General features: G+C 41.6%; 2 protein-coding genes across 2 annotated transcripts in view; both read left to right on the top strand.

Moving 5' to 3' along the window:
• LOC108249437 (zinc finger protein PLAG1) overlaps positions 1 to 8,892 on the top strand; it is an 18,737-nt gene extending 9,845 nt beyond the window's left edge. Inside the window, exon 2 of the mRNA XM_017438832.3 lies at positions 1,847 to 8,892. Within this exon, the coding sequence (XP_017294321.1) occupies positions 2,217 to 3,449 (1,233 nt within the window). The 5' untranslated portion in view covers positions 1,847 to 2,216 and the 3' untranslated portion in view covers positions 3,450 to 8,892. The remainder of the gene's footprint in view (positions 1 to 1,846) is intronic.
• A 3,481-nt stretch (positions 8,893 to 12,373) lies between these two features.
• Positions 12,374 to 27,993, top strand: part of mfn2 (mitofusin 2) — a gene marked incomplete at its 3' end in the record, with an annotated part of 22,178 nt that continues 6,558 nt past the window's right edge. The window contains 9 exon segments of the mRNA XM_037976991.1: positions 12,374 to 12,648; positions 14,363 to 14,541; positions 15,200 to 15,335; positions 17,612 to 17,774; positions 17,861 to 17,985; positions 18,072 to 18,180; positions 18,272 to 18,379; positions 21,151 to 21,304; positions 27,002 to 27,069. Of these exon segments, the coding sequence (XP_037832919.1) occupies positions 14,367 to 14,541; positions 15,200 to 15,335; positions 17,612 to 17,774; positions 17,861 to 17,985; positions 18,072 to 18,180; positions 18,272 to 18,379; positions 21,151 to 21,304; positions 27,002 to 27,069 (1,038 nt within the window).

The following is a 27,993-nucleotide window of genomic DNA, read 5'->3' as shown; positions in this document are numbered from 1 at the left end:
TTGAAGTCCCCCAGCAAAACAAGGGAGTCCCCAGGAGGGGCACCCTCCAGTAACCCTTCCAAGGACTCCAAAAAGGGTGGGTAATCTGAACTGCTGTTCGGCGCATAAACGCAAACAACAGTCAGGACCCGTCCCTCCACACGTAGGCGGAGGGAGGCTACCCTCTCATTCACCGGGGTGAACCCCAACGTACAGGCACCAAGATGGGGGGCAACAAGTATGCCCACTCCTGCTCGGCGCCTCTCACCGGGGACAACTCAACACCGGGGAGTTAAAGAGTGTCCAACCCCTCTCAGGGAGACTGGTTCCAGAGTCAGAGCCGTGCGTTGAGGTAAGCCCGACTATTTCTAGCCGGAACCTCTCATCCTCACACACCAGCTCAGGCTCCTTCCCTACCAGAGAGGCCCATGTTCACAAAACAGTTTAACAAAAAAAAATCACAAGTCACTGATGGTTAAACACTGTCATAAAACACGTGGTCCATTTCTCTGTTCCGGCCGGAGGCAGTGGTTTTTCTGTTGAACGTTTATATTTCAGAACATTAACTGCACAGTCAGCCACCAGAGTTTGGTTGTCATTTTCACCAGGAGCTAAACTAACCACATCCATCAAACTTTGTCATCCTTCAGTTTCCTAAAGAACAAGAATGACTCCTCCACTGCACGGCTGAGGCTCTTTAAGTTCCAATGTGTGGTTCGCAGACTGAGTATAACAGTGTAACCGGAAAATTTCACAACATATTGATTCAGCTGAGAGCTAACGCAGTCATTAGTGTAAAGTGCAAATAAAAGGGTGAACTAACGCAGTCCTGCGGGGTCCTTGTGCTGTGGCCTAAGAGACAGGAAAGAATGATAACACTGAATTAAAAGTGGATTCACATTCAGCTATTTTAGTTTTTTCAGAAGGCTGTATGGCTGAATAGAAATAAAAGCAGAGCTAAAGCCAATAAAAACCAGTCTTGCATATGCAGAGGGTCTCTCCAGATGTTTTAAAACCAGGTGTATAACCGTTAAAATGGCATCACTTGTACTCTGTTTCCTTTTGTATGCAAACTGATGTTGATCCAGGCGATGCACTACCTCCACCTGTAACTTTTTATTCAACAGTTTCTCCAGTTGTGCTTGAGAGCCACAGGTCAAAAGTCATTGTTCACCTGGGGGCGTACTTTCTTAGGAACAGGAATCACAACAGATCAACAGAGATCTGGTGTGAGTTTCTCAGAAGATGTCTTTAAAATAAAAGCCAACATACCATCAGGTCCTGTAGCTTTATTGGTGTGCACAGAGGCCTGGTCAATTAAAATTCTGTCTTTGTGCAGATTACAATTAACCCCTCTAAGTTTTTACTGCATAACTCTGGTTATCCTTTTAAAAACGCAAATAAAAATTATTTAGCTCATCAGTGATGTTGTTAATAGCAGGCCCAGTGCATGTTAGTCATTCTGCAGATAGAATCCCACACAGATCCTGTTTGACCCGAGCCACTCTCATCACCTTCTTTAGTGCATCCCTCACTCCTGCAGTGTTCCCTGACTTAAGGCTTGACTCTTCCTGAAGATGCATTCCTTTTATCTCCCTTGTGATGTAAGACTTATTGGCACCATTCAACATTTCTTTTTAGTTGTAAATGTTCTTTAATCTTTGTTCCATGCTGTAGTACATTTATTATTTTCACACAACAAAAAAAACTGGTTCAGGACTTTATAAATCAATTTCAACAGGTAAAAAAAAAAAAATCTGATAATAAAGTAAATACATTGCAGTTTCAGCCTTGGTTGCAGAGTATAGTTTTCTGTAAAATGTAATATTTTCTCACAGTGACAGTTGGTTTTGTTCCTGTTTTGCAGGTCTGTAAGGATCTTGGTCTGCTCCTGTGAATTGTCTGCTCTTCATCTGTTCAGAACCTACTAACACAGGAGCTGTTCTTAGTAGACACATTCACCTGCTCTAACCCCTCATCACTGCAGCCCTTTGGGGAGGGGCTATGGCACCTACTGTATCAGAAAACCAACTCTGGGATCAGGCTTGTCCCAGTAAGGCCAGTGGCTTCACACATCTCTGTTTTAAAATCACACTTCTGAGTTCCAACTTTGCTCTCTGAAGTTAACGGCGCAACCAGAGGGCTGCAGACTGATGGTCCTTTGTCCGTGTCGACTCAGGCTCTTGGCCAGAGTCCTCGTGCAGCTGCAGGATCATCCGTCGTCGTCCTGTTAGACCATGTTCCACCAGCAGGACCATCTAAAAGCTCAGCTACAGGACAACCTAACAGCCAGCAGGCAGCTTTTCCAGTGCCAGGACTGTGGGAAGCAGTACAACACTCAGTTGGGTTACAGACGCCACCTTGTGACCACCCACAGCTCCGCAGGGGGTCTGGCCTGCCCAGAAGAGCCCCCCTCCCTGTTGGAGACGCTGAGCGACCACGACAGGCCTCCTTCATCAGAAGGCAGCACCAGTGTGCCTGTCAGAGAGAGGAAGTACTCTTGCGAGCGATGTGACCGGCGTTTTTACACTCGGAAGGATGTACGACGTCATGCCGTGGTGCACACCGGGCGTCGGGACTTCTTGTGCCCCCGCTGCGCTCAGCGTTTTGGACGCAGAGACCACCTGACTCGCCACCTGAAGAAGAGCCACGCTCAGGAGTCAGGGATGATGTCACCGGGCCCCCCCAGCACTCCTGCAGCTACTCTGACCCCCACCGCTCACTGTCCGGTGAAGGAGGAGCCCAGCCTGTTGACCTCTGACCTCACCTCTGTCACCAAGGAACCCATGGAGCCTTTTGTCAGGGACCTGGGTCCCTCTTACACTAATCCAGTTCCAGGTATGGGTCACTCTCAGGGGCTCATGCAAGGCTTGTTGCCTTCACCCATGGGGGTGGGTCACCATGTGTCTACCCAGTCCTCCCACCCCCAGCCCTTGCAGCCCTTGCAGCCCCCAGCAGCCCCCCAGCAGCAGTCCTACGGCTCTACCTCATACTCTCGCTCTGACGTGGAGAACTTCTTGCTGGACCTGCAGAGTGCACCCCCCCCACCTCAGCTGTGTGCTGTGAACACATCTACCTCTGCCTCCCCTCAGAGGGAGGTGTTGGGTGAGGGCGACTCCCACCTGCTGTGCCGGAGCCCCGCCCTCTCCACCACGGAGATGTCGTGCCCCACTAACATGGAGCTGGGACCCCTGCTCAGCTTCCTGCCCTTCAGCTTGCCCCCATACAGCCCTCACATGGGGGTGGGGGGGTTGGTGATGAGCTATCCACCTGCTGCCTCCACCACCTCCCCTCCCTCCTCCTCCGCCGGGCTCCCCTCCCAGACCCCAGGGCCCTTCTCGTTCTTCCAGCCCCCTCAGGCTCATGTGTCCCAGGGTCCTGGAGTACACAGCCAGCTACCTCAGGCGTACACTTCTGCTATGAGCACTTCCAGCCCCCTACCTCACTATTACCAGGCCTTTCAGCAGTGAGCAGCCCCACCACCACTGTCACGTGCACTTATGTGTCGGGGAAAAAAAGATGAGAACTTTGTCATTATTGTGAATCTGATGTGTTAACAACTATTCACCTCATCAGTATTACCTCAGAGTTTAAAAGCTAACAAGCAAGAGTTTCTGTGGAGGCTGTGAGCAGCTGGCCTCAGAACCAGGCCAGTTCCTGTGAAAACTTTCAGAACCAGACTAAACAGGTGATCTTAGCAGCACTTTCTGTTCAGTACAAATAAAATGGAAAATAACCTACAGTTTTATCACCAGCGCTTAAATCTAAAGTCAGAAACCTTTTCATCTTTTATTTGGAATGGAAAATGAAACTATTGTTTAGTGTTAGTGCAGACCGTAATTATAATTATCATTAACTGCACTTAAAACTTATTGGAAAGCATAAAATGAAGAATTCAGAGTTTCAGATGAAACTGAGTCTCAGAATGGTGACATGAATACTACACTCTGCTACGTTTCATCAATATCGCCCGCCACTGACGGCAAATGCCTGGGTTTGTTTATCTGTCGTTTAGGAAAATACTGGACAGATTTTAGGGAAATTTTCTGAAAGTATTAATTAGATGTACAACTGATAAACCTTAAACTTAGCAAACAGGAAACTGTCTGTAAATCTGCCAGTTTTACAGATACAGCTGAGAGTCAACCCCAACACATGCTCTAAGCACCAGCTGATCTGCTTCAAACTGTTGGAGTCTGTTCTGCTGTCACTGCCTTGTTAGCAACATCTCATCAACCACTGGATAGATTTGAAGGAATCACTGAGAAAGTAATCCATGGCTGTTCATTCACTTTTGGAGCCACTCTAATTAGAAGTGGCTACCATAGATAATTGACTATTAGCAAACACAAAATTGGCTCTAACCCAATCAGTTTTGCAGATATAGATCTAAAGTTAGGTGTGGTAGTAGTTGATTGTCCTCCTCAACGCACACTTTATCACATGTGATCGCACATAACATTATTTACAAAGTTTGACCAAAACGACTATAGGGCCGTCATTTCTCAACACAAGACCTTAGTCTAAAACCAAAGTTTTAGACTAAGGAAGGCGGCGGGCTGTATGCAGTCCTTCAAGGATTGCTGGGCCTTTATGTTTAATATGTTGTGTACCGTGGAAGGTTTAAATGCACTTACGTTCAGTTTGAGCACACAAGGTTGAAAAGCTGCAGTTTGTGGGTAAAACAAATATTAAAATCATCAAACACTGAATCTTTCTACAGAAACAAATGTTACTTTGTACAAACATGACAACAATGATCCCAGATCAGCTGCTATTTCCTCCTTTAAGCCCTGAGCCAAATGGTGACATGGTGTTGAGGACCCCTTCACACTGGATGATGAAAGATCGTCCAGAATGAGGATAATCTTTGCAGGGTGTTGTTCTCGCCTTTAGGGGTGTATTAAGAACAGTGGATAACGAGCCTGGGATAGTTTTGAGGTGTCGAAAGCCAACTTTAGCTGTTTAAAAGTACAGAAAAACAAATTGAGAACTATTTGAAATGCCTTTGACACCTCGATTTTGGGAGAAATTTGTCACACACATTGTTTGAACACTGTGAGCCTCTGCCACTCATTCATACAGATTGAGAAGCCCTAAAAAACATTTTGAAACACTTTGGAGACTCCATCACAAATACAGTACCGTTCAGCAACAGTTGCAACCTAGTGAGATCCTGGCTTAAGGTAGATGGGCGGTGGGTTGAGGTTCTGTGCAGAAAAGGTATTTAAAAAAGTAGCACACATGTGGTACCAGTGGTGGGAGCATTGTGATATTCTAGCAGCTGCATCTGAACTCAGTACAGTTGGTGGTAGTGTTGTCCTGGGAATGTGCTGCTGATGTATAGAGCATGGTGACGATGCAGGAGGAAGTCTAAAGAAGACAGAAATCATTCAGTGAGTGCTAACAGTGTAGTGTTGATGTCGATCTTCCATTTCTGTGATCCAGAAACGTTCTGATAGATTGTGCAGGTCCTGTGGAGGGGAGGGTGATCGTCATCCAGTGAAAGAGGCTTAACCAAGTCACCATTGTTGTCCCTTTCAATCATACAGTAAATACAGTTTATTTTCTTATTAGAGAAGAAAAGTCTCAGTCAGCACACAGATGACAAGTTTCCAAGTGTTTCATATTAAAAGGCTTCTGTTGTACCTCTAAGAGTCTCTAGACTGGGTTTAAGCACTTATTTCTAAAATAATTAATTGGTTCTTTTTACCTGAAGTAAGGAACTTTTGGATTGTGGCAGATAGTAGAAGCTATAGGACTTCAGTTTAAGCACAACGTGCCTGGTCAGTTTATCAGTCAGCTGATAGCAAAGTATAAACATGTGTTTTATTTTTAGGAACAACCAGTTTAAAGATCTGGAGTTTTAGTACAATGTTGTTGGTCTATCTGAGATGTTTACAAGTGATGTGTGTGAGAGCTGTATGTGTGATTCATAGGAACACTTTTTTTTTTTAATACATTTTTTACATTTTCCAAGGTTTTGCATCTTAGGGCATGAAATGCAATTTGGTTCTCACCTGAGGTCTGAACTACAAAGCAAATATATAATAAAGTAAGTTCAGGTTGTGTTCAGGAACTTCAGCATCATGATTGTGGCGTAGTTCCCACCTGGATCTGCTGCAGAGCAGAGATGAACAGTGTTGCTTGGATAACAATGGAGCCTCTCCCAAAGGGACTCGAACCCTTCTCATTTAATCTCATTATAAACTGATTTTCTATAATTGGCTGTTCAGATTGTGTTGGCATGGCTCATTGGTTACAAACACCTAATTTAGTAAAACTGCATCTTTATATTTTCCCCAACTAGTCTAAAAATGCTCACAGGCCAGTAAGATAGCCCCAGAAGACGATACTATTTAAGCAAAGCTTGGTTATGATATGGCTGGAAGGCACATATTCTACATGACAGTTCTGTTACACCCTGATGAGGACCTCTCAGTAAAACTTATCTTCCATAATAAGAGCAGAACTGATGCTGATGGAGCAGATTACTTGATCATTTTAACTAAAGCTGTATGCTCTGAGGAGACTTCTCAGTTTAAAAGTGTGAAACTATATAACTTATAGGTTGATTAACTCCTCAGATGAGCTAACTTCCTCGTTTCATACATCTGAATTGGAACAGATTAGTTTTAACTGCTCACACATTCATATTCATGTTTCCACATTGATTATTGAAAATGTTTTACAGGCAGATTAAACTCAAAGATCAACCAAAACATTTTTTTCTGTTCTGATTTACAAGAAGCTTTTATCTGAAAGGTTCAGGTTGAAACGTTTCCCACCCCATTAAATGTATGAAAGCATACACTGAGCTGTGTTTTTTTGCTTCCTTCTCTGAGGTTTTGACATCAACATGCACAGATCCAAAGTCAGAAGTCCTGCTTGTCCCAGCTCCATTGTCAGAGATTGTTACGCCAGCTGTCTTAAAGTTATCCTGACAATGTCCGACTTGCTTCATAGTCCAGGTTTTATATCAACACATGACATTGCTGTTTTTATAAGCTGAACAGAGATCCTCCACATGTTGTATGATTCAGACTTTTAGCTTTCAGTAACTCTTTTTCTTAGTTGTCGTCTCATGAACTTTACCTTTAACCTGTTAACTGTGGCCTAGAGTCTGGAGTTCATTTCTCTGACCTTTAGGGGGAATTTGGCTCCATGTCCACTCCTGAGAAAATAGGCAGCTGTCTGAAATGTGAGCAGCAGCAGGTTTGTCTCTGAAGGCCTTTGTATTGGGTTAAATGCTCCAGAGCAGCAAACGGACAAGCCTCCTCCTATTGGATGATCAGTTAATCGCTGATCCGTTCTGTGAATTATCCCTGTAAAAAACCGAAGGTGGATTTTTACATTTCGCTTTAGTTTTTCATCATTAAACAACGACAGTGTAGTCATGTGTTGTTCATTTGAAAATGACACTTAATGAGAACCAAATTATTGTCATTTATGCTCTGATGTGCAAACCTTTAGAATTAGGGCGGTGATTTTATGGGTACACATTTATATACATGTAAACATGTACATGTATGTATTTACATATGTAAAAAAAAGACTTATTCAAACGGCTTGCTTCTATCATATCATATTGTTGTTAAACTAAACTCTTTTTAAAGATGTGGGTGCATGTTACTAACACTCCGCGGTTGTTGTCTATATTGTACAGGATTACAGTTGGGTCCAAACTCTAAAAATAACACATGGAATAAAGTAAACAGAACAGGGACCAGCTAAAGGGGTGTCATAGATTGCTGAGAGATTCTTAGACTCTTTGCAACGATATTCTGTAAATGCTCAGCACTTTTTGGCTTTGCAGTCTGGCTCATCCAGAGCGTATCCACTGGGTCGGTCTCGATTATTACAGATCATGAGTGTGTCCTCTGACTCGTTCTGATGGACACCAGGTGATGGTCCAGTTCAGCTCACGTGATGCTGTTAAATGTGCTTTCAGTTTCAAATGAACTGCCCACACCATCATACTTTTGTTACTGTGCTTTAAGGTTATACATGTTTTAGAGTTTAGATGTCAGTAGTTTTGTTCTACAGTGTGAGAAACAAAGAAAAGGCTGCCGCTGCCCAGACTTTAACCTGGTACTCTAATGAAATTGTATCTGAACTTTGAAGAAACCGATTCTCAGTGAAACTGGTGGGAAATTTAATATTTTTCTGTTTGTTTTGAAGTAAATTTATACTGACTACCTCGGAGGAGACGGGAGACTGTCCATCTAACTGCAGAGGAAATATCTGTGTAGAGTTGTATTTGTCACAACAAACACACGTACCTTGTAGTTGCTTAGATTTATTTTTTGTGATGAAACTCTTCTGTGAATAGTGTCAACTGTATAATGATGTACTCCGTTTCAGAGCTGTCTCTCATCAGTCTGGCCCCAACAAATCCAAGGAACTTGATCATCATTAGGAACTGTTCCTAATTCATTTGTCACAAAAACAGCTCAAATTGGTAAGGTTTCCAGAAAAATGACAACCCAGACAGAACTTCTAAAGAGACTGCTTTAGATGAATGAAGAGAACAGAAAAGATCTGGTTTAGTGTGAACGATTATACTGGTGGTTTCTGGTTGGGTTCAGTACAACTCAGGAACCTGTAGTTAACATTTTACATCATGGGGACCAAAAGTGAACTAAAGCCAAGTAAGGCCCGTCAGACTGAATGTGGAGACAGCAGAGCAGAAAGCAGGTTTTATTTCTGTAAACCAATGTTCAACACTGTTCTGTTCCCGTTGTTCAGGTTGGAGCTGACAACCAGTAGAAATACAAAGTTGACCACCTTTAACTTAGTTTTGTTTTAAACATTTATATTATCCTTTAATAGACTAGAGAACAGTAAAACAAAGACTTGTCTTTTTTCACTGTCTGAAGATTAATATGGAATAAAGAAATGCTTAGATTTACAGTTTCTGTGTTATTGCTGTGATGTGGGGGTTTGCTACTAAAACTGGATAAAATGGACCTCAGAGGCTGACTGTCATATGAATAAGAGTTTATTATAGGATGACACGGACAGTTTATCATTTCATTTAGGATAAAGGGCTTCACTGGTTTGGAACCAGGAAGTGGAATATAAATGACAGAAAGCAATTTATACAGTTGAAAAGTGGTTGAATACATAGGAGTTTCAAATTTCATTGGATGAAACGAAATCAGTGATGTTAATAAATAAAGAGTCCAATAATAAACTGTACAATGGAAACCTAGAAAGTGTTAAAACAGTCCAAAGGTTTTAGTGGTGTGGATTGATGAGAGGATAACATAGCCGCTCACAGACACATCCATGAAGGTGTTTATGATCATGACGTGTTTAGTCTCAGTGACTGGACCTCTCTAAAGACCATACACATCCAATTCATTGGATCATTATTGGGTTATTGTATGCAGCCTCAGATCATTATGAACATTAAGCTGCAGTCAGTCTCAGGATTTCAAATGAATATCAGGATCCTGTAAACATCAGAGAACACTTACTGTAGCACCTATCGTGTAAGGTTACAAGGTCGGGAACAAGAGGTTTTACATTCTGTTGGGGAGGAACAGAAACCAAATTCTGGTAGAATTATAAATCATAATCAGTCCAACAGTTACCAGCTATGCTCAGCAGTAAATGTTAGGTTATTTCAAAAGAAAAAATGTATTTTACTGTAACACTGCTAGAACACATGAACCAGTATTATGGATAGGTCCAGATGAATACAAACTAGGACTGGACAATATATGGCTAATTTATTGTAACAACATCAATGTCACAAAGGTCAGCTAGACTGCAATGAATCATACCATGCATTCATGATCTGCATGGTAATCATTTATTTGGTCTCACTGGACCCATTCCAGTGGTCCAGGGCAGCTTTAGTATACTTGGACATTTGAATTATCCCCTTATTTTCAATGATATGTTTAAAGCAAATACCAACCTTCTACTGGAAACAACCAAAAGACTTGCATAGATGACCTGGAAGTCTCACTCATTAAAATGATTATTCTGCCAAAGTTATGGCAGAATAATCTGTACCTTATTAGACATGAGTAAGATGAGCCCCTTACTCATCCTAATAAGGTACATAAATTACTTCATGGTTGGCTGAGTGGCTTTATTGTTGATACTGATAGGCTCTCTGAGAGGATTTTTTGGTCAAGTGTCCCTCCTTTTATGTGCACATATTCACCAATCACAACACGACTGATCTTATAACCTCCCCCCTCTGAGAAAATAATATGAAGTGACGTGTGATAGTTCATCATTTCCTATCTAGCATAGAAACTACAGTAGATTCAATGAGCACAGCCATATCCGTGTTTTTTTTGCAACAATAAACATTGAAAAAAAAAACCCCACTAATATTTGCAGAGATCGTTCTGGTGTAAACAGGGCCCTAACTTACCTGCTGTCCTGTTCCAACCCAAGGTAAGCCAGATTTCTTACCAGGTATGAGAAACAGAGGGTACAGTACTTGGAAGTCCAAGGGAATAGAAAGAATGAAAGATGCATCACTATTGGCATCATTTGACTACGGTAATTACATGACAGATCTAATCTCTATAGGAATCAGTTTTTAGATATCCTTCAGATTTGGGACTTTATATCTAAAAAAAGACTTTTAGTAGAAATCCTGATGAGTCAGTGATAGTACAATTACTTCTTGGTCAAATCAAGAAGTCAATATCCTTTTTCTATACTATCTTAAACCAGACAGGTAATAAATATACAGAATACTGCATAAATATGGCAAATATCACAGTGGAAGAAAGAGATGAGATATAGAAGAATTCAACAGATATCGGCGTGTTCAATAAATATATTTGATCATGAATCAGTCATACAAGTTTAAATAAGTCATAATTGTTCATATATGAAAACTAGAATCACAGAACAGGTGTTAATGCACCAACAGCAATATGAGGTTGAATAAAGAAATGAATCCGTAGAACTTACTGATTAACTACAAATTAATTCAAACTGAAAATGATCAGGCCTTGATCATTTAAAGCAGGGGTAAGCAATCCTGGTCCTCAGGGCCACCATCCTGCAGGTTTTCCTTGTTTCTCTGCTCCAACACACCTGATTCAGAGGTTAAATCACCTCTTCATGTTCTGCAGAAGCCTGTTAATCACCCATTGATTCAAATCAGGTGTGTTGGAGCAGAGGAACAAGGAGAACATGCAGGATGGTGGCCCTCCAGGACCAGGACTGCCTACTCCTGATTTAAAGGCTTAGCATATCACCTGCTGCCTTTTATACCAAGGTTTTAGACTAAGATCGTCTTATTTTGGTCAAACTTTGGAAATAAACTTATGCACAATCTCATGATATCCTGAAATGTCACGCTGAGTAGATAGAAATTATTGAGGTATTGTCATTTTTATGTTGGCTCAAGCCAATCTTGAACTGCGTTGGCTACAAATGTTATTCAATTCACTTTTCAGTTATGTCCCCATGGTCATATAGTGTGGAAATTCAGTTCAAAAATACTTTATTTATCCCAAAGGGAAATTAAATGTTGTTGTAGCTCATAATCCTGGTTTTGTTAAAGAGTTGATGGCTGTGGGCAGGAAGAGTCTCTTATAGCGGTCTGTCCCGATGTGTCCTCGGTCCTGGTGTCCTCAAAGAGCCCCACCAGGTGAGCCTCGCTGGCCTCCTGCAGAGCCATGATGGCTGAGCTCTGGAAGCTCAGATTGGTCTTGAAGTCCTGGGTGATCTCCTGGACCAGGTGCTGGAAGGGCAGCTTCTGGATGAGCAGCTCGGTGGATTTCTGGTATCGGTGGATCTCCCTGAGAGCCACGGTCCAGGGCCTGTAGAGATGAGGCTTCTTCACTCGGCTGGTGTCCAAGGCGCTCCTGCGGGAAGCTTTGGTGGCGAGCTGCTTCCTGGGAGCTTTACCTCCGGTGGATATATGGGCGCTCTGCTTGGTTCTGACCATGACTGGACTTCAGGGTTCTTCACATTTAACATTTGTTGTCATGGTTATGCATCATAACAAAATGTCCAAAAGTAAAAAGACTAGTAAAAATCCTTCCAGCTGCACAGCATCTGATACCAGAGGAAATAATCATCCAAAAAAAGTGACTTACATCCAGAAAAAAAGAGGAATAAAGTTTTCAAAAGCAATATCTCAGATAGAATGGAACAGAGCTACTCCAACATGCAGCCACCTTGTAGTCCTACATCTAATGATGACTTATTGAGAGTTTTATTAAGTTATGTCCAGTGTTTTATACGATATTTTGCTAACAGTCAGACAAACAAACACATTATCGTCCGCCTTTCAGCGGCTGTCAACAATACTAATAATAATCCCCATTTATTGCAGTTTCTGTGCATTAACCTCACTTCCCGTCGATAGGGGGCAGCACCACACCAGTTTGTTCTTTGTCACCCGGCATTGAGACGGAGAAGGAGTCCGATGACATTACCGCAGAAGAAGAAGAAGAAAGCGACAACACCAAAATAAGTCCTGACATTCAGCAGAAACAGGACGCTTTGCTGATTTATATGTCCACAAACCGAGCCGGTTGTGGACACGAACATCAGGGCAGCAGGGCCGCCCTCTGGATTCAGACAGCCGGTCCAAACCGCTGGGTTTATAAAGCTCGCTCGGGATTGTCAGGATTTGAGAAGCTGAGAGTCAGGATGTAAGAGCCCTGGTCTCCATCTACGGTAAGGCAGAAATTAGCAGCAGCTAGCACAGGCACAATACCACTTTAGATGGTGTGATGGGGCGTTTATTTATCTGAATGTGAGCGTGTTTTGTCTGTACATCTATGAAAAGTCCGGCGGTATAGCACCTGTTCAGACATACCTTTAAATGTGTGAAAGGTCACAGCTTAATGGCTTCAGGGAGGTGTTTACGGTCACAGACACCAGAAACATCTCTTCAAGTTACTTTTATTTATAGATATTAAAAACCTGCAGCCTTCATGCCATGGTTTTAAACCTAAACATTTTAATGTTGAGAAATGACGCAGTTTACGTCAGGTCTTTAAAGTAATGTGGTTCGCGAGATCTCGCGAGATCTGTTAGCAACTCCCAACTACCACACCAAATTGTATCATAAGATTTGTAAAATGGACATTTTTCTGTTGGCCAAGGTCAATTAGCTGTGGTGGTTACATTGCTTTGGATTAAATGAGTGATTACTGATTGAGAATTTGATTAAAATGTGTCAGGTGGTTCATAAGATGTGAACAGACAGGTGAGCTTCGTCCAGTTCAGTCAGAAGAGCCCACAGACCTGCCCTCACTGATCAGAAAAGTGACAGCATTTAATTGACTGAAGTTAACTAACATGTCTAAGAATGAGTCGGCAGAAAGTGGCTTGTTACAGGTTCACAGGAGACATTTCTTTTAGCTAGGAACAGCACCGGAAGCTGGAAGGTTGAGCCGCTGAGGACGAGCACCCTCTAGTGGCTGGCTGCGGTACATTGCTCCTCTATGTAAAACACTGACATTTTCCTAAAAGATAAAAATATACTTTAGAGTTTTTTTCATCTGTTGATTTTTGTCAATTCATATAGATTTACCTTGCTATTGTATGTTCAGACTTACATTTCATAAACATGTTGAGTTTGTTGAGAAATAGTGTCTTGTTACACTGTGACTGAGTTGACTTCCAGCTGATTAACTGTTGGAGCCAACCCAGTTACCATGGCCACCACAGCCAACTGACCTCAGTAAACAGTAAAACTGTTAGAATTCAGTCCGTTTTACAGACCTTGTAGTGACATTTGTGTAGTCTTAGCTCAGAGTCAGTTACAGGACATACTTCAAGCACTGCTCATTATGAAAGTTTATCATTAACTGTTGGACTCAATCCTGTCTGTCAGTTAGCAAAATGTTTCATACATCACTGAAACTCTCAGAAAGTAACTATTGAATGGACTTCTACAACTGATTAACTTTTATAGTCAAGATGGTCACCACAACTAGTCAACATTAGCCAACACAAAATTGACTAGAAGTACGTCAATTTTACAGATTTCCCATATTTACAGGCAAAATTTGATGTGGTAGTAGCTGAGAGTCATGTTCGACACATGCTCTAAGCCTGATATTTTGTGGTATCTCATGAAATTGCCAAGAATGTTCTTTTCAAGTTTTGACCAAAATGGCTTTAACTCATAATCTAAAACTCTGGCATGATATGCATTCCTTCAAGTAAAGTTAGGCTTTTCCTTCAACACGGGGCTGTTTGGTTGTTGGTAAAAATCATTTCCTATGCTCGGATCACAAGACAAACTAAGCTGAAGTCTAATTTGAACTGCAGCATTGTGGATGTTACCTTTCCAACATAACCAAAATAACAGCTTAGCCTCCCATAGATATTTAAAGTAAAGTGTTTAAAGTGTTTGTGTTTGTGTTCTTCTTGTGTGCAGTGCCATGTCTCAGGGTTGGGTTGGAAAGAGACCTGTACTTCACTGCAAGAAGGAAAAGAGAATGATGGCAGAAGTAAAGGCATCACCACTTAAACATTTTGTCACAGCAAAGAAGAAGATCAATGGGATATTTGAACAACTGGGGGCCTACATCAAGGAGAGTGCAACCTTTCTGGAAGGTACAAACTTCCACTTCCCGTATGGCTAAGGCTTGAATTGTACACCAATAGAGTTACTGTTTACTCACAGTATTGATCCTTGTCTGTGTAGCTGATCAGATTCCAACCACACCCAGCTCTGCCTTTGATTGGTTTTAACTCGTCATTGTTCCTCATGATTCTCCCGGTCCCCTAAATTTGACCCAATCTGAAGCAGTGCAGAATGAATCATGGCTTCCTGTTTTCAACCATTCTCCCATGGGTGATATAATTGATATCAATCTGACTTTGATGCTGCATCCCTGCAAGTTTGTGAGAAATGACATTTAAAAGTGTCAGTACTGCTGAGAACACTTTGAGCCCTAACTTTACATCCTCACAGTGATACTAAACCACTTCTTTCTGTTTAACTGTCAACAACTTTGATTCTTGCTTAGTTGATTTACTTGATCCATTATTTTTATTGGATTTGTGAGTTTTCTGTACAAGTGACAATTCAAACATGCAAGTAAACAGATTTGCTCTTCAGACTATTACATTTCACAACATTTATTTGACATCAGTCTGAAAACCCTCCAGATCAAATTTATTCAGATTTTTATCAGGTTATTCTAGTAACTATCAACAGATATGAGATGTTTGATATGAAAAGCTGACCTCTAGACCCTCCACTTGTTAGATACTTACCAAAATGAAGAGCTGAACCCAGTCACCACTGAGGAGCAGGTCCATGAGGTCCAGAATTACCTCTCCAAAGTGGCGGGGATTGGAGAAGTGCTCGCTCGTCGACAAATGAAGGTGGTCTTCTTTGGAAGGTAATCTCCTTGCATTTACCAGCTGTTGAATTGTAGACTCCGGTAGCTGTGTACTTCCATCTCTGTCAGCCGTTTGAACATCTCATAAGTTTCTCTTTCTGATGTACAAATGTTAGGGCTGAGCTTGTAGAGTCGCTTCAGCTTTTGTTTGAGAATCACAGGATCTACGGTGCTGTGAAAAAGTCTAACCTTTAAACTTTGCATTTGTCAACTTCAGATTATTTTACTGGGGTTGTACGTGATGGACCAACACAAAGTAGTTTTATGTTGATTGAACTTTAAACCTTCAAGAAGAAGTCAGAAGTAGGTTATGCATATTTTGTTATGTAGCAAACACTTTCAGGTGGAAATGAACGTGGCGTATACCATCCTATTCTGTACAGTTGTGGGAACATGGAGCCATAAGGCTTTGATTTGTGCAACTTACAGTTAAGAAGTTACAGAACAAAGTGCAAAACCCACAATATTAGCACCCCCTATAGGTGGACATATTTGAGTTTTTTGTACAGTGTTTTGCATATGCAAGCCCTCGGTACCATCATGGAAATGTCATCCCCAAACCCCTTGTGGTTTGGGCTACAGTATGAGTCTTATTTATGGAATAAAAAAAGTAAACAGAACAGTTTCAGTAGGATTGTAGTCGCATTCCCTTGCCTCCAAGGCTTGGACCCCTAGCTAGAATTGTAAATAGTTCCTTCCTTGCTCCTAACTTCAGATAAAGAGAAATGACATGAATGTATACAACCCCAATTCCAATGAAGTTGGCATGTTGTGTAAAACATAAATAAAAACGGAATACCATGATTTGCAAATCCTTTTCAACCTATAATCAAATGAATACACTACAAAGACAAGATATTTAATGTTTAAACTGATAAAGTTTATTCTTGTTTTGCAAATATTCACTCATTTTAAATGGGATACCTGCAACACGTTCCAAAACAGCTGGGACAGGGGCAACAAAACGCTGGGAAAGTTGAGGAATGACCTTTGACCCCTCAGGGGACACTGCATTAAATCCCAACATTATTCTGTAATGGATATTACCACAGGGGCTCAGGAACACTTCAGAAAACCATCGTCAGTGAACACAGTTTTTGTCACTACATCTACAAGTGTTAGTTCAAACTACCATACAAAGTGAAAGCCAAACATCAACAACATCCAGAAACGCCACCAGCTTCTCTGGACCCGAGCTCATCTGAGATGGACTGATACAAAGTGGAAAGTTTCACATTTCAAGTTGTTTTCAGAAATCATGGAGGTTGTGTCCTCCGAGCCAAAGAGGAAAAGGACTGTGTGGTTGTTTCAACTGGCCTGCCTGCAGTCCAAAACCTGTCTCCCACTGAAAATGTGTGGCCCATCATGAGGCGCAAAATACGACAACAGAGACCCTGGACTGCTGAGCAACTAAAGTTGTACATCAAGAATGGGAAAGAATCCCACAGCAATTAGTGTCCTCAGTTCCTTAACGCTTCCTGAGTGTTGGTAAAAGGAAAGGTGATGGAACACAGTGGCAGACACGCCCTGTCCCAGCTTTTATGGAACATGTTGCAGGCATCAAATTCAAAATGAGTAAATATTTGCAGACCAACAACAAAGTTTATGTTTGAACATTAAATATCTTGTCTTTGTAGTGTCTTTAATTGAATAAAGGTTAAAAAGAATTTGCAAAAAGGATTCTGATTTTATTTATGTTTTACACAACATCCCAACTTTATTGGAATTGGGGTTGTATAAATGTGAAAGAGGGGCTCAATAATGGGGAGTCAGGAGGCAACATCAGTGGAGAAATTGAAAAAAATCCCTAAAAACGGCAGCATACACAGATTTATCAGTGCATGGCCTTTCCAGGTTTCTTCCAGTAAATAATATTCAGACTGAACAATGTACAGTACTAAGGAAGGTGAACGAATATCTGACATTAAATAAACAGATCAAGATTAATAATCCAGTTGTTGATCTGGCATTTTTTTGTTGTAGAAAGTTGTTTTTTAAAAAGGGTTTTTGCTCAGAATTCCGAAAAATGTGAGGCATTTTGTAAAATATTAATTTAAACCAGAATGCAATAATGTGCAAATGTCATAAACCCGTATTTTATTCCCAGTGGAACATAGTATTCATATTAAATGTTCAAAATGAGATTTAAGAAAAGCCACAACAGACGTAACGTGTTTGTTGAGAATGTTTTCACTGACATTGTCCCACACTGTCCCAACCTTTTTAAAACTGGGGTTTCACTGTTAAAGTGCTGACAGGTTTGTTTTCTGCTGCAGGACCAGTAATGGAAAGAGTTCAGTAATCAATGCCATGCTATGTGACAAAGTGCTGCCCTCTGGGATTGGACACACCACCAACTGCTTCCTGAAGGTGGAGGGCACGGACGGCAGCGAGGCCTTCCTCTTGACCCAAGGCTCAGACGATAAGAAAAGCATCCAGGTCTGAAAACAAAATCCAGGTTTCTTTTCAGGAGGTAGAAAGTAGGTTAGTGAATGCTCAGCTAATGGAGTGTGCTCTGTAATTAGACGGTGAACCAGCTTGCCCATGCGCTCCACCAGGACGAGGACCTGGATGCTGGCAGCATGGTCTGTGTCATGTGGCCTAAAGCCAAGTGTGCTCTGCTCAGAGATGATCTGGTGCTGGTGGACAGGTCAGATGTTGTTTGAGCTTTAGTAATATGAAAGAGAAAAGCACACTTTTCTGAATGTTTTCTGTTTTTGTCTCCCTCCCTTCCAGCCCTGGCATTGATGTCACCACTGAACTGGACAGCTGGATCGACAAGTTCTGCCTTGATGCTGATGTCTTTGTTCTGGTGGCAAACTCTGAATCCACTCTCATGCAGACGGTGAGACTACAGCTTATTTACCTGTTGTTTACTGAGATCAAATTGGAATTATCTGCAGGACTGTAAATAAATCTTTGCTATCTTTTTACAGGAGAAGTCCTTCTTTCACAAAGTCAATGAGCGTCTCTCCAGTCCCAACATATTTATCCTCAACAACCGCTGGGATGCCTCAGCCTCAGAGCCTGAATATATGGAGGAGGTTAGTCCATTTCACATCAACATAACATAGTTGTTAAAACATCAAGGCCTTAGGGCTGTTTTACACTTAGTCCTCATTCTAATGCATATTGGCTGTCTTAAAAAATAAATAAAATTAAGGGCATAGCTTTCATTGAAGGAATGCATATTGCCTGTTGCCTTTCATACTAGAGTTTTAGACTGAGATCATCTTATGTTGAGAACTGACAGGGTTTCCCCCAGAAAAGAGGCAAAGCCTGGTGGGAGGTGGCCGTTCCGTGATTTAGTAAAAAAAAGATTAAAGTTGAAAGGAAAGTTGAAAATATGGCTATTTATTATGTGATATTGTAAGATATTTGTGCCAAATATTTACACAACTACAGTTTTACAAAAAGGAACTTTTGAAATACTTTTTAAACAAAAATACAATTAAAATAAATACTAATTGTTTGCACCTAATTTAAATCCTAATTTAAGTCACATTTACAAATAAATTAAATGAACATGAATGAAAAAGTGCAAACAAAGCACCAACACACGTCTCACTTCCAGGCCAATGAATAATAACAGAGAACTCTGACAAACAGACAGATGCTGGACTGGACTGTGCTTTTTGTGGCACAGGCTGCATGTTGGATCACTACATGAAACAACAAAACATCTAATGCTGAATTTATTAGCATCATTTTACTGGTAAACAAGGATAATATTTTCACTAAGTACAAAACATTCTTACCATATTCAGTCTTGTAAAGCCACCTGCTGAATTTTAGCTCAACTAACCATTTTTGGTTAAACCCGCTCATTCCATGTTTATTCCTGTGGCTCTGACAACCTGCTAACTCCAGGTAGCTGAAGGTGGCTCGGCCTCATTTAGCTGCGACCTTGCTAACGTTAATGAGGTATTCTCAGTGTCAGTGCGCTCCCATTGCTCAGCAGGTAAATAAATAGACTCCTCGTCTGCACCACTGCTCCTCGGACTTTGAAAAAAAAAAAGGAGTCCAACGTCTTTTGACCCTTTCTCCGTGACATGTTGTATGTTGTAGTAGGTGTTACCGTGTAAAGAGGTAGAGAAAGGTAGCAGTTTTGGGGGTGTGGGTGGAAAAAAAATGGTGTATTTTACAATAAACAAGTGGAGCTCAGCCTGTCGGCGGGGGCAGTAAAGCCCTCCAGGCTTATAATACACTGAGGGAAACCCTGAACTGACAGAGTTGTAGCCATTTTAGCATGAACATTGAAAACAAGACATTGCTGGAGCTGCCTACCATGTCATCCTTCCTGGGTGGCATTTTAACAGAAAACTGTCTCATCACCCTTTTATCTTGACCTCCAGGCAAGATTCCTGTTGGAATAGGAACTGAGACTAACCACAATTCTGTTTTACCAACTAAATGTGATATTGCTGAGCTCAGTGTTCCCCCAAGAAATGATTCAAACATGAAACACTCCTGTATATCAATACCTGCTGCAAGCAGTTAGCTGCTGAAGTCAGCCTACTAGCCACACAAGCCAACAGCAAAGGATGAGCATGTATTGGTTGAGCATTAGCACCTAATATTTTGCAGGCAGGCAGAACAAAGATGCAGATGGCCTGTCATGGAGGCTACATGGTGAACTAACAGATGACAGCTATTCACAGAAGGAAAATCTTACCTTTGATCACTTAGCCTCTGTGGATGTTGTCAAAGCAACATGCAGGATGAGTTGTCTTCATCTCCTTGTCTTGTTGAGTCACTTGCAGTCCATCCAGACTTTATTCCAGTTGCATGGTTTTGCTGCAGGAGGGACTGGTGCACTTCACAAAATAGATGGCCTCATGAGGAAAAAACATCTCAAGACATCAGGCAGGAAGTTAAAGTTTGGGCAGATAACTCCTCAAATGGACACCGACCCGAAGCGTACTGCCAACCTGGTTACAAAGTGCCTTAAGGATAACAAAGTCAGGGTTTTGGCATGACTGCCACAAAGCCCTGATCTCAATGCTGTGAAAGATTTGTGGGCAGAGCTGAAAAGGTGTGTATGAGCAAGGCTGCCTACAAACCTGACCCATTTACAGCAGTTCCGTCAGGAGGAATGAGACAAAATCTCAGCAAACTACAAGGAGAAGCTTGTAGAAAAATACTTCAAGAATTGGATCCAAGTCATACGTTTAAAGGCAATGCAACCAAATACTAAACTTGTGACTCTGAAGAAAATAATAATAATAAATATTATCTCTTATTATTCAGGCGTTTAAAACATAGAAATAATTTAAAGAATTCTAACTGAGCTGAAACAGGAAAGGTTTGGTTTGACCTAATGTCAAACAGTGAGATGTAAACACCTGGGTTCAACTGCACTTCAGTTTCAAAGCATACTTTTCCACAGATGAACTTATTTTGTGTTGGTAACCTTACTTCTGAGCCACCATTGTCTGTTATGTACAATAAATCTCTGAATAAGTGAGACTATGAAGGTGTAGACTTTCTTTCATTGAGAAAAGAAGTTGACATTTTCAGAGCACAGTTGGAGGAGCCTTTGAACTGGGACAGGATTCATTCTAATGCTGCAACACAATCAACAACAAATATTGTTCTATAAGGACACAGCTTTTAAAGTGAGACCCCTCAGAATTGCCATATTTGCTTTTAATTACAGCTCCATGACCTCTTGTCTTGGTAGAACATCCATGTGCGGAACCTGGAGCCTAGGATTGTTTAGTAAAACATTTAGTCAACTTTCTTGTGTGCCAATAATTTGTCGTTTACCCACACAGTTTCACAGCACATAATTCATTTGATGTTGTTGTCTCAGGTCCGGAGGCAGCATATGGATCGCTGCACCAACTTCCTGGTGGAGGAGTTGGGTGTGGTGGACCGAGCCCAGGCTAGTGATCGCATCTTCTTTGTCTCTGCCAAAGAAGTTCTTCAGGCTCGGGTGCAGAAGTCTCAAGGAATGCCAGAAGCAGGTGGGGACTGGACTTACTTTGGTTTCTAATAGGAATAAAAAAACCCATAAATAAATAGAAAATAAAATTATTTTTTAAAAAGCTGTTCAATTTACAAAACCTATTTAAAAACTAGTTTAGATTTTTTATGTTAGGGATGTACAGGTCACAGCAGAGGAAAATGCTCCAGTAAATCAGACAGAAGAACTGACTCTTTTAGTTTTGAATCGGATGCTCAGTTAGTTTCACACCAATTCACACCTTCATGCACATGACATGAAGCATGTGCATGCTGAGCAGGTTAACAGACCCTAATGACCCTCACCAAAAGGGAGGGGAAGTGGGCAGTGGTTTTTGAATATTCAAAATCTAGTTAAAATGAACACATTCAAAGGTATAAAAAATGTCATATACATACTTTTTTTAAGCATCAGCATGTAGTAGTCACTGCTACAGCCTTCCTCCCTGTCTGGAAGAAAAGAAAGAGAAAGGACTGTTTCTGTTTTGAAAGGATAGTAAAATGGAAACTATAGTCATGGGTGAGCTTGCATGCATTCCCCTCCACATTAATCCGTCCGACCAGTGAAAATGAAAGAGAATAAAGATCCCAGGCTAGTACGGATGGACACTGATTCTATTTAAAATCTATTCCAAATTGGCAAAGTTAAAGAATTAATGTGCATTAACACACAGTGGTGTTTGTTTCAATGGCACCTGGTAGTGACATGCCAAGTTGCTTTCTGATGCTGAACAGAACCCCCCCCAATAAATAAATAAATAAAATATTAGAGCATCCCATCATCCTCTTTCTGCCATCGGAGTTTATATTAAAAGCAAAGTGAAAGTGGAAACTATAGTCATGGGTGAACTCAGCTTTCCTGTCAGAAAATAGGCATCCCATTCCATGGTGATTCATTGGATTGATAAAAATCCTAGCCTGCAGGGCCTGGGAAGAGTGAAGTAAACTTAACTGCAGAAAGGTCGATTTAAGCAAAACATGAAACAGGCAACGGTCGTAAATCACAAAGCAGCAGCTGAGATGAGCTCTTGTTAAGATGCTTTCTGTGCTTTCAGTTTGTTGTTGCCTGGCTGTGGGAATCGCTTCAAGTTGGTCTTGTGTTTGTAGAAGTGGCTGGTAGGTGGGGGGATTAATGAGGCCGGTGTTATGTTGATATGAGTTTTCCCATCAAGATGTCTTCCCCCACCAACTCTACACCGTGGAACTGGCTAAAGAAGTGTGTCCCCGTTGCAAACTCATCTCCGGCACACTGTGCTTGTGACAGAACAACTACAGAAACCATGAAAGCTCAATCATCATGTTTCAGTCTTTTTCTCTCTCAGTCTCTCCCTTCCTCTTTCTTTCTTGTTTGTTTGCCTGGTTTAAAAACAGCTTTCATTACTGTTACAGTGCCTATAAAAAGTATTTACCCTCTTGGATGTTTTACTTTTTTATTGCTATTATTTATCAATCATGGTCAATATAAATTGGCCTTTTTGACTCAGGAACAAATCCTCTTCAATGACAAAGTGAAAACTAATTTCCACAACGAATGCCAATTAAATAAGAATATGCAGTGTAAAATAGGGGATTGCATAAATATTCATCCCCTTTAAAGGGACTGTCCTAATTCAACAGAGGCTCAGCCACTTGCTGCTCGTAGCAGTAATTAGTGAATGGAAATCACCTGAGGGCAGCGGATGGGTCTCAAGTGATTCCAGTATAAGAACACCTGTATTTGGAAGATCTATTCACTGGGTAATCAGTATTCCTAGTAGCATTACACCATGACGACAAAAGAACACTAATCAACTCAGAGAAATGATTATTGAAACGTGCAAGTCATGGGATGGATACAAAATGATTTCCAAGGCCCTAAACATCCTCAGGAGTTTAGGGCCTAGAGTTTGTCTAGAGTTTGCCAAACAGCTTGTGGAAGACTCTGTTGTCAATTGGAAGAAAGTTTTGTGGTCTGATGAGACCAAGTCAAGTCAAAATTATTTATATAGCAAATACAGACCAAATTGGAGCTTTTTGGCCATCAGACAAGACACCGTGTTTGATGGAAACCACATACTGCACATCACCACAAACTCACCATCCCCACTGTGAAGCATGGCGGTAGCAGCATTATGCTATGGTGATGCTGCTCAGCAGCTGGCTCTAGAAGGCTTGTAAAGATGGAGGGTAAAATGAATGCAGCAAAATGTAGGGAAATCCTGCAGGACAATCTGATGCTGTCTGCTTGGGAGAAGATTTATTTTCCAGCAGGACAACAACCTGAAGCTCACAGCAAAAACTACACAGAACTGGTTTAAAGACAACAAGGTAAATGTTCTGGAGTGGGTGAGTCAAAGCCCAGACCTAAATTCAGAAGAGAATGTGTTGTTCTTCTCATGTCCGATCTACACAACCTGACAGAGTTTGAGCAGTTCTGTAAAGAAGAATGGGGTAAAATTCTCATGTTCTCATGTTCTCATGTTCAGATTTATCCACATAGAGTCAGTGCTGTGATTGCATCCAAAGCTGTGTCCGCATCCTCGGCACCAAGTCGAGCTTGTTCTTGGTGCAGGTTCGACTCCACCAGGGCTGTTGTTTGTGGTGCTCATAGACAAGACCTCAAGATGCACTCATGGACAGGAGGGTGTCTGGTTTGGGAACCTCAGGGTCTCATCTCTGCTTTTTGCAGATGATGTGGTTTCGTTGGCGCCTGCAGGCCATGATCTTTAGCTTGCGCTGGTATAGTTCAGAGCCAAATGTGAAGTGGCTGGGATGAGACTCTACTCCTCTAAGTCCGAGGACATGGTCCTCAACTGGAAATGGGCAGAATGCTCCCTTCAGGTAAGGTATAAGTCTTTGTTTCAGGTGAAGGAGTTCAAGTATCTGGGAGTCTTGTTCACTAGTGATGGTAGGATGGAGAGGGAGATCGATTGACGAACTGGGGCCTCGTCTACATAACTGAGGGTGTTGCTCAGGTTGGTCAAAAGGCAAGCTTCTTGATTCACTGGTGTGTCTATGTTCTAACCCTTGAGGTTTGGATCATGGCTGAAAGAACGAGATCATGGGATGAGCTCCCTCAGTCTTAGAGATAAAGTAAGGAGCTCCGTCATCCAGGGGGAGCTCGGAGTAGAGCTGCTGCTCTTTTCTATTAAAAGGAGTTAAGGTCTCCCTTTGGAGGTTTTCAGGGCATGTCCCACTGGGAATAGACCCCGGGGCAGATCCAGAACTTGCTGGAGGGATTATGTATCCTTTCTGGCCTGGGAACGCCTTGGGATCCCCCAGGAGGAGCTGGGGAAAGGGATGGCTGGCTTTCTCTCCTGGACCTGTTGCCTTCACGACCCGACCACAGATGACTGGATGGATGGATCATCTTATAATAAGAACTGATGTATTTGTAGCTGTCCGTTTGTGATTTCATGTGGTTTTGCAAGATGTCACTCTCAGAGTATCATTGTTAATGACTCTCAGCTACTTCTACATTGAATTTTAGCTCAGTATCTGTAAAACTGGCTAATTTTGTCTTAGCTAATGTTGATTAGCTTTGGGAGCCATCTTGAATTGAAATGACAAAAAGTAAGTTGTAGATGTAAAATCAATAATTACTTTCTGAAAGTTTAATTAAAATTAATCCAGTCATTAATGGGATATTTTGCTAACAGAATTGATTTCAAATAGTTAATGACAAAATTGTAAAGAAAGATCTTGCGCAATCTATTAGTGCTCAGAATGTGTTGGGGATCAGTCTGAGGTATTTTATTTTATATTTTATACATTCACCGGCCACTTTATTAGATACACCTTGCTAGTACCAGGTTGGACCCCATTTTGCCTTCAGAACTGCCTTAATCCTCTGTGGCATAGATTCAACAAGGTACTGGAAACATTCCTCAGAGAGTCTGGTCCATATCGACATGACAGCATCACACAGTTACTGCAGATTTGTTGGCTGTACATCCATGATGAGAATCTCCCGTTCCACCACATCCCAAAGGTGCTCTATTGGATTGAGATCTGGTGACTGTGGAGGCCATTCGAGTACAGTGAACTCATTGTTGTGTTTAAGAAACTAGTCTGAGATGATTCACGCTTTATGACATGGTTATCCTGCTGGAATTAGCCATCAGAAGATGGGTACACTGTGGTCATAAAGGGATGGACATGGTCAGCAACAATACTCAGGTAGGCTGTGGTGTTGACACAATGCTCATTTGGTACTAATGGGCCCAAAGTGTGCCAGGAAAATATCCCCCACAGCACTGCACCACCACCACCAGTCTATACCGTTTATACAAGGCAGGATGGATCCTTGCTTTTATGTTGTTGATGCCAAATTCTGACCCTACCATCTGAATGTCACAGCAGAAATCGAGACTCATCAGACCAGGCAACATTTTTCCAATCTTTTATTGTCCAATTTTGTTGAGTCTGTGCAAATTGTAGCCTCAGTTTCCTGTTCTTAGCTGACAGGAGTGGCACCCGGTGTGGTCTTCTGCTGCTGTAGCCCATCCACCTCAAGGTTCTACGTGTTGTGCAGTTAGAGATGCTGTACTGCATACCTCGGTTGTAACAAGTGGTTATTTGAGTTACTGTTGCCGTTCTATCAGCTTGAACCAGTCTGGCCATTATCCTCTGATCTCTGGCATTAACAAGGCATTTTTGCCCACAGAACTGCCGCTCACTGGATATTTTCTCTTTTTTGGACCATTCTCTGTAAACCCTAGAGATGGATGTGCGTGAAAATCCCAGCAGATCAGCAGTTTCTGAAATACTCAGACCAGCCCGTCTGGCACCAACAACCATGCCACGTTCAAAGTCACTTAAATCACCTTTCTTCCCCATTCTGCTGCTCGGTTTGAACTGCAGCAGATCGTCTTGGCCATGGCTACATGCCTAGATGATGTGATTGGCTGATTCAACATTTACGTTAATGAGCAGTTGGACAGGTCTACCTCATAAAGTGGCTGGTGATTATATTTTATGTCAGTACCTGTAAAATTGACTGAGTCGTAGCCATGTTTTCCAAAACACAACCAAGAGGAGAGGTGAACAAAATCATAAGAGAAACCAAAACAAAAAAACAAAAAACTGAGCACTGGGGGTGAAAGATATAAAATTATAAGACCCTTTATTTCCTTTTTTAGTGCTGTATCGTTGAGGTGAAATTTGTCCATTTTTTCCACTTGACTTGGTATTGTTCTTTGTCTGTGTATCAAGATCTTAGTCTCAAATATTGAATTTACAGTTGTATCCATTCTTTAATTGTAGGAGGTTCAGATTGGCACTATTTTTTTGGTAATTACCTTTTTTCCCGCCACCAAGAGAATCTTAAATGGATAGCAGTCGAGTTGTAGCCATTTTTATGTTTAGGTCAGTTGGCTGGGGTGCATTCAGTTTCTATGCACCACAAATTTGGAACAAACTTCCAGAAAACTGTAAAACAGCTGAAACACTGGGTGCCTTTAAATCTCAACTTAAAACCCACCTGTTTAGAGCTGCTTATGGCTAAATTAGGGTTAGAGTGCGGGTTTTTGTCTCTTTCTTACTGTTTATTCAATGTCACATGCTGTTTTTATTTTGTTTTTTAATTATGTAAAGCACCTTGAAATGCCTTGCTGCTGAAATGTGCTATACAAATAAAATTTGATTTGATTTTTGATTTTAACAATTCCAAATCGTATCAAAGCAGGTCTTAATAATAAAGTATTGTTGTTGTGTTTCAGGTGGAGCCCTCGCTGAAGGATTTCAAGCCAGAATGTTTGAGTTCCAGAACTTTGAGAGGAGATTTGAAGTAAGATGTTTTTTCTATGGAGTGTTAAAAAAATGAAACCTTCCTGTCTCATCGGTGGTATCTGATCTCTCAGATAATGGACCAGGTCCCATGTTAAGTGTTTGTTCTTAGCTTGGTTCAGCAAAGTACAGTTACAGCGTGTTTTATGTGTACACAAATATCCTTCAACTAAAGTCCTCGGAACTGCCACTCAGGTTAAGGTCCACTGTCTACAGAAGTAACATTAGTAACATGTTGTAAAAGCTTTAATTTCTTAGTGGAGTCTTAGGGGAGCTAAGGGAAGAACGCCCAACTCTAAGTTTGATTTATGATTTACTCTGGCCACTTTAAATTTTTCCTTCATATCCTGTAGTATCCTGCAGTAGCTCAATAAAAGGAACATTCCAAGGATATGCACCTGAGTGTATGACAGATTTGTTGCACCGTCAGGCTCCAATCAGAGCATCTCAGCTCCTTCTGGATATCCTGACTTCCAGATTAAAAACAAGGGCAGATCTGCCTCTCCACATCAGAGTGGCTCAGACCCTCGACATGTTTAAGCCTTTGCTTAAGAAACACTTCTTTGTGTTGTCTGTATTTTCAAGATGGCGCCAGTGTTTGAGGCTTGCCGTCTGACGCTCCTCCTGTTTTGCCTGTTTTGTCTACTGTCCGCTTTTAACTCTATTACAAGTGTGAACGCTATGATTGTGTATGATCGCCAACGATTGCTGGACATTGGAGCCTCGACTGGAAATGTGTTATCGAGGAATTATACTAGAGATAAAACCTCGCCCCTGCTGTTGGGTATTCCAGCTTACCTGTGTCGCTTCTGGTCTCTACCTTTCCGACGGAAGCGAGCCCCCAGCCGTGGCAAGCGCAGCGGTCGGCTAGTACGATTAAAGGCTGCTTTGGGGCATTGTTTTGTGGCCTCATTCAAGATGCGTG

The sequence above is a fragment of the Kryptolebias marmoratus genome, linkage group LG8 (genome assembly GCF_001649575.2).
Source record: "Kryptolebias marmoratus isolate JLee-2015 linkage group LG8, ASM164957v2, whole genome shotgun sequence".
Taxonomy (NCBI): Eukaryota; Metazoa; Chordata; class Actinopteri; order Cyprinodontiformes; family Rivulidae; genus Kryptolebias; species Kryptolebias marmoratus.
This window is presented reverse-complemented; position numbering and strand designations above follow the sequence as displayed.